The sequence below is a fragment of the Paroedura picta genome, chromosome 1 (assembly GCF_049243985.1).
Source record: "Paroedura picta isolate Pp20150507F chromosome 1, Ppicta_v3.0, whole genome shotgun sequence".
In the NCBI taxonomy this organism is placed as follows: domain Eukaryota; kingdom Metazoa; phylum Chordata; class Lepidosauria; order Squamata; family Gekkonidae; genus Paroedura; species Paroedura picta.
In genome coordinates this window covers 178847177-178853835 of record NC_135369.1, presented here as the reverse complement: position 1 = coordinate 178853835, position 6659 = coordinate 178847177, and the positions used below count along the sequence as shown (strand labels likewise).

The 6659-nt window shown below is 69.6% G+C and overlaps 1 protein-coding gene across 1 annotated transcript; it reads left to right on the top strand.

Moving 5' to 3' along the window:
* Positions 1–3427: 3427 nt before the first annotated feature.
* Positions 3428–6185, top strand: GBX2 (gastrulation brain homeobox 2). The gene is made up of 2 exons (XM_077313528.1): positions 3428–4521; positions 5170–6185. Exons 1-2 carry the CDS (start codon positions 3867–3869, stop codon positions 5709–5711), a joined length of 1197 nt encoding a protein of 398 aa, XP_077169643.1. The 5' UTR covers positions 3428–3866; the 3' UTR covers positions 5712–6185.
* Positions 6186–6659: the final 474 nt, after the last annotated feature.

The window sequence follows — 6659 nt, the reverse complement described above, 5'->3', positions numbered from 1 at the left end:
ACCTCCCAGGCTCATTTTCGCCACATCCACGGAATACTCAAAATTTGGGGGAGGTGGCAGGGAGAAGACGCGGAGGGATGCCCTGGCAGCGTGGACCTGGTGGAGCCCCTGCGTTTAAATGGAGGGGTTAGAGGTCAGAGAAAATGGTTTGCTTTGTTCCTCTCCCTGCGGATATCCCAAGGGCCAGCAAAGCCGGCCCCAGAAAAGTGCAGGTCTGGCAAAGCCCCTTTGGACCCTTTGAAGCCAAAGCGGTGGTGGTGGGGGGGCAGGTTTCCTGCCTGGGAAGTCGAAGGAGGAGAGTTGGTTTTTATACTCCCCTTTTCACTACCCAAAAAGGCTTACAAACACCATTGCCTTCCTCTCTCGCCCTGTCAGGTGGGTGGGGCGGAGAGAGCTCTGACAGAACTGCTCTGTGAGAACAGCTCTGAACTTGCCTAAGGTCACCCAGCTGGCTGCTTGTGGCGGTGAGGGGAATGAAACCCGGTTCTCACCAGCAGGCAAAAGCTTAGAAACCAGAGCTGCTGCAGGGTGGGGGGCAGTCAGAGGGCTCTCACACACGCGGAGGCCTCTGCAGAAAGAGATTCAGTTCCCTGGCATCGTGAAGCCCCCAGGCACCTGGTCTGGTGTGGGGAGAGGAAGGGAAGGCGACTGTAAACCCCTTTGGGCACTGAAAAGTGGGGCACAAAACCCAAGTGGGGGCGGGGGAGCGATCTGGCCTGCCTTGGGATGGGCACATTGGGCCCTGGGCCTGCGCCCTTTTCTTCCAGCTGGACTCGGGCCACTTTCGAGGGCAGGCGGTACAAGGAAGGGGTGGTTGGCAAGCAGGTGACAGGAGGTGCTTTCCCGGGCCACAAAGGACCATGCACATCCCTGCAGAGGCGTCTCCAGCTGCCCTTCGCCCTGGCTCTCTCACCTGGCCCCGGCCGGCTGTCTGTCCCACCGGCCTTCCGCACAGCCCCCGCCTAGCGCACCGCTCCGGAGTCAGAAGGGTGTCCCGGGACCCGATGAGCTAGCGCCTCACCACCACTCGACCCCCCCTCCTGAGACTTGGAAGAAAGACCCCAACTCAGACTCCTCCTGGCTGCTGCCCTGGGGAAGGGACTCCTTGGGGCCAGGGGGCTGCCTCCGGCTGCTCGGCTGCCCACACCACATCAACTGTCAGGTTTCCTCCACACACACCTGGGCTCCACCAACACCACCCCGCCCAGCCCCATGCTGTCTGGCTCCTGGGGGATTGCCACGAAGAAGAAGAAGAAGAAGAAGAAGAAGAAGAAGAAGAAGAAGAAGAAGAAGAAGAAGAAGAAGAAGAAGAAGAAGAAGAAGAAGAAGAAGAAGAAGAAGAAGAAATTGGTTTCTATATCCCACTTTCCAAAGGAGTCACAAATCGCCTTCCCGGTGAGATACCTGCGGCTGACAGAGTTCCAAGAGAACTGCTCTGCCAGAAGAGCCCTAAGAGAACAGCGCTGGCTCCAAGTCACCCAGCTGGCTGCCGGTGGAGGAGGCACAGGGGATCCAACCCGGTTCTCCAGATTAGCGTCTGCCGCTCTTGACCCCCATGCCAGGCTGGCTCTCCCATTGGGTGCCCGACGAGGAGGTGACTCCAGGGGCACAGAGGCGGCCGGGGAAGTGGCAGAGTGATCCATGGCTGGGCAGGGTCGCTCCCTAATGGCCTATCAGGTGGCTCCACCCCAGCCATTAAGGAAGCTCCGAGGAGGGGGCCCTTGCAGGGTGCTTGGGGGAGGGGGCGACAGGGGGGAAGGGGGAGCGGCTGTCGAGGAGTCAAAGGCAAAGCAAGGGGCACGCCGCCATTTGACTCCCAAATGAGTCCCGGAGCCCGGCCGGGAGGGCAGCGAGAGAGGGGGCCAGCGGAGCCCCAGCGACCCCCACCCTCCATGCGGCCCCCTTTCAGGCAGATCCTCGCATCACCCCCACCCACCCCCTCGCTACGGGCGCCCGATGGAAGCGGCTGCGAAGTGGCCCGCGAGGGAGGGAGGGAGGGAGAGAGAGAAAGGGGGCGCGCTCCGGCGCCCCTCCGACAAAAAAGGGGGAAATAATCGGTGAAAAGGCTGATTTTCCTTGGTCATTCGTTTCCCCCGCCTCCGCGGTCATTCGCCCAAAGAACTTGGTGGGCCTTTTTTTTTTTTTAAGGTCCCTCCCAAATTAGAGGGATGCAAATAGATGCCCTCCTTTCTCTCTCTCTCTCTTCCCCCCCCCCTTTTAATGGGCCGCTTGATCTTTGCTTGGGAACTCTCCCTTAATGGCAGAGGCTTGTCTCTCGGCCAGACCCCTCCGCCATTCTTGATGGGCTCTCAATGGGCGAAAGTTCCCTTGACGTTCCATTTACAAGTTTGGGGAGGGAGTTCCGCCTCCCCCCTTTCTTCCCCCTCCCCTCTTTTCTTTCCCCCCTGCCCCTCCCCCTCCCCCTCCTTTTGTCCCGGAGAAAGACGTCGCCTTGGAAGGGCTTTGAAAAGGCGCCCACAGGAGAGGCCCTGCCCGTGTGTGTGTGTGTGGGGGGGGGGGGATCCAGCCTAGCCGGTCGCAGCAGACACGGTCCCTCCGGAGTGACTCCGGAGCGCCGGGCCGGGCCGGACCGAGCGGGGGTCCGGCTCGGCCGGGGAGCCGCCGGGAGTCGCTTGGGGGGCCTTTGGGGGGGGGGGTGAGCGATCCCTCTCGTTTTCTCTTTCCCGGGTTTCTTTTACAAGACCGATTTCAGGAGGGCGCCTTTTTCGCGGGGCGACTCGGGGTGTCCGACGGGCGCGGCCAAGGGCGCTTGGGCGAGGGTCCCCGGCCGCTCCGCTTCGCCTTTGTTTGCGCTCGCTCGGCCGGCCGGCAAGAAAGGCGCTGGCGAGGCGGCCGGCGGCCAGGAACTTGTTCAGCCGGCTCCCAGGCGCCGGGGAAGGGCCGCTCGGGCGGAGCCCCCCCCCCTCCCGGCACGAAGGCGCTGGAGGAGGGGGGGCGGAGAGCTGGGCCCGAGGCCAGGCCAAGCCCGGCCGGCCCACCCGCAGGGATCCCCGGCCTCCCGATGCGCGCCACGGAGCTTCCCGGGAGCGACGGCCCTGCTCCGGCCCCGAGAAGAAACCCCCTCCAGCCCCGGCTGCCTCCAGAGGCTGGAGAGCCCAACCGGCCCGACGCCCGCCTTGGTCCAAGTCCCCGGCCGCTGGCTCGGGCTGGCCAGGACTGCCCGCGGCCCTAGACGTGAGGCGGCAGTTCCCCTGTTCCGCCAAGGGCCGGGGCGAGGGCGCCGGACTGTCCCGCAGCCGGATCGAGCCCTCCGGGAACCCCGACCCGTCCCGACTTCCCGATCCGCCTGCCAAGCAGCGCCCGTTACCCGAGTGGCGATCCCGTCGCGCCCGGATCGCGCCCTCGTTCGCCGCAGCAGCCGAAGAGCCCCGGGTCCGTCGGCGGTCCTGAACGCGCGGCCGGCGACCCCCTTGCGGCCCGCCGCCTCCTTCCTCCTTCCGCGCCCGCCGCCCCCGGGCCCGGCAGACCGCAAGGACAGGGGTCGGGGGCGTGCCTTGGTGGCGGGACCCCCCGTCGGGGGACCGCAGGGGCGCGGAGGGGGCGGCTCTCGGGGACAGAAGCGGCGTTCCCGCGGGGAGCCGGAGAAGATCCCCTGCCCCTGGCCCGGAGCCGGCCGGCGTAGGGCGCGGGGCTGGACGGGGAGTGCGCGGGCGGGCGGTTGCCAACTGCGTCCGGGGGGAGGCGGCGGCGGCGGCGTCTCTCCTTCCCGGGCGGGGCGGGGGGAGCGGGGGCGGGGCCGTTGGGTCTCCTCGGCGCCTCCCCCCTCCCCGCGGCCCCTCCGCCAATGGCGAAGCGGGACGGCGCCCACGTGAGCCGGGGCCGGCTCGGCGGCTGGCAAAAGGTGAATGAGAAAGAAGAGCGCGATTCAAAGGCGAGCGCGCCGAGGGAGAGCCGGGCGGCCGGGCGGGCGAGGCAGGCAGGCAGGCAGGCAGGCAGGGCGGCCCCGATGCCTCCGGGCGGCGTCCCGGCTCGGCCCGCGGGGCCCCGGCGCTGAGGCCGCCCCGTCCAGGCGCCGCGGCTCCCCTATGCGGGCCGCGCCGCCGCTCACGATGATGCCGCGCCCGCTGGGGAGCAGCACCGCCTTCAGCATCGACGCGCTCATCGGCAGCCCGCCGCCGCCCAGCCCGGGCCACTTCGTCTACGCCGGCTACCCCATGTTCATGCCCTACCGGCCCGTCGTGCTGCCCCCGCCGCCCCCGCCGCCCCCGCCGCCCCCGCCGCCGCCGCCCGCCCACCCGCTGCCCGGCCTGCCCGCCGGCTTCTGCTCGGGCCTGGCGCTCACCTCCACGCTCATGGCCTCGCTGCCCGCCGCCACCTTCGCCGCCGCCGCCGCCGCCGCGCCGCCCCACGACGCCGCCCGCAAGTTCGGCCCGCCCGCCCTGCCCGCCAACTTCGACAAGGCCGACGGCGCCCAGGCCGACGGCGACGCCAAGGCCTTCCTGGCCAAGGACGGCGCGCTGCTCGCCTTCGCCGCCGCCGAGGCCGTCCAAGCGTCGCTCGGTGAGTGCCGGGGACAGGGGGAGCGGGGGACGGGACGGGACGGGACGGGACGGGGGGACGGGCGCGGGCAGCTCCGGCCCGATCGCGGCCTGGCGACGCCGGGCGCCGCGCTCCCGCTCGCCGGAGACCCTCCCGGGGCCCGCCGCCTCGGCCGCTCCCGCGAAACGCCGACCAGGCCCGGCCTCGTTGCTGGCCGCTCGCCCGCCGAGGCCTCGTGCTGCCGGCAGGCGGAGAAGCTCAGGCCTGGCCTCCGGAGCGGGGAGGCGGGAGGGCGGCGGCGCGCTGGCTACGGGATCGCCCCGGCCGCCCAGTTCCGAGCCGCGAGCCTCGGCCAAGGGCCTGCCAAGAGGGAGCGCCGGAGACCTCCCCGCGGCTGCCTTCTCTCGGCCTCCGGGCGCCCCAGGGCAACGACGGGCGTCCCGGGGAGCCGCGCCGGTGGGTGCCTGGAAGGGGGGGACGGGATGGCGGCAGCTTCAGGGTTTAAGGGGGCGGCCCGGCGAAGGGATCCCTGCTGCGGCCTGCTCGGGGCCTGGGCCGCTGCCGACGGCCCCCTCCTCCCGGTCCAGTCCTGCGGGGAGGTGGCGGGCGCTCCTCGGCGGGTCCCGGCTCGGCCAGTGACGGCGCGGTGCCTTCTTGCTTCCCGTGCAGGGGCCGTGCGAGGCGCGCCGGGGAAGGACGAGGCCAAGGGCGACGAGGAGGCCAAAGGCAAGGAGGAGAGCTTCTCCATGGACAGCGACCTGGACTACAGCTCCGACGACAACCTGCCGGGCCAGGCGGCGCACAAGGACGACGAGGCGGCCAGCGGGCTGGACGAGGGCGGGCCGAGCGCGGCGGCGGCGGCGGGGGCGGCGGGGGCCAACAGCACCACGTCGACGGGCAAGAACCGTCGGCGGCGCACGGCCTTCACGAGCGAGCAGCTGCTGGAGCTGGAGAAGGAGTTCCACTGCAAGAAGTACCTGTCGCTGACGGAGCGCTCGCAGATCGCGCACGCCCTCAAGCTGAGCGAGGTGCAGGTCAAGATCTGGTTCCAGAACCGGCGCGCCAAGTGGAAACGCGTCAAGGCCGGCAACGCCAACTCCAAGACGGGCGAGCCGTCGCGGAACCCCAAGATCGTCGTGCCCATCCCCGTCCACGTCAGCCGCTTCGCCATCCGCAGCCAGCACCAGCAGCTGGAGCAAGCGCGGCCCTGAGCGCCCGGACCCTGAACTCAGACGCCGCCCGCGCTGCGCCCCCGGCAATGCGACCCCCACGGACGGACCCACCGACGGCACGGACGGACGCGCCGCGGCTGCCGCGGGCCGGACTTGCGCGCCTCCGCCTCCGGGCCGAGGGAAGGAGCCGCCTCCTGCGGGCCGGCCGCGCCGGCGCCTTCTCCCGCCGTGGCCTTGGTTCTCCCGCCGCCGCTTCCTCCGACGTGTCCGCGGCCTCGGGTCGGGCCCTGCCGCGGCGGCCTCTTTTGGAAGCGGAGCCCCCCCTCTCTCTCCTTCCCCTCCCCTCCCGCCCCTCCCCGCTGCCGTCGGTGTTGGCGTTAATTTATTTCCAAAGCAAATGTCCTTTTCTTTCCCTCCCCTTCTTCTTAAGTTATGGGGGGCTGGGGGGCGGGGACGAAGCCGCACAAAACAAACACGGTTTTATGTTGTGAATAAAGAGACGGAAAAACGAAAGCGAGCCAAGACAGTGCCGGGGAGGGACCGCTTGGAGGGAGGGAGTCGCCGGCTGGGCTGGGGGGCGCATGGCCAGAGCCCGGGTTTGGGGGACGCAGCCCGGGGAGGCCGGGCCCAGCGAGGATGCTTAGGGGTCTGGTCTGGTCTGGCCTGGCCTGGTCCGCTTGGGTCCGGCTGGAAAGGTCTGGCTCCGGTTTGGCTTCGGAGTCAAGCTGGAGTGGCTTTGAGCAGTTGGGCGGACCTGGGCTGGGAGGCAGCGGTCTGGAAGGGGCCGGGGTCTGAGTGGGGGGCACAAGGCTGTGTCCAGGGGCCCCTGCCGAGCCGCCGCTTCCCCCCGGCGCCGTTGCCCAGGCGAGGGCCGCCGAGAGCCGGACGAACCGAGGCGCTTCAAGGCTGCGTTGAGCGGCCGCCGTTTGCCTGGCCAAGGCTCGTCTCCCGGCGGCTGGGAAAGGGCCAGAAGCCGCGGCGGCCTGC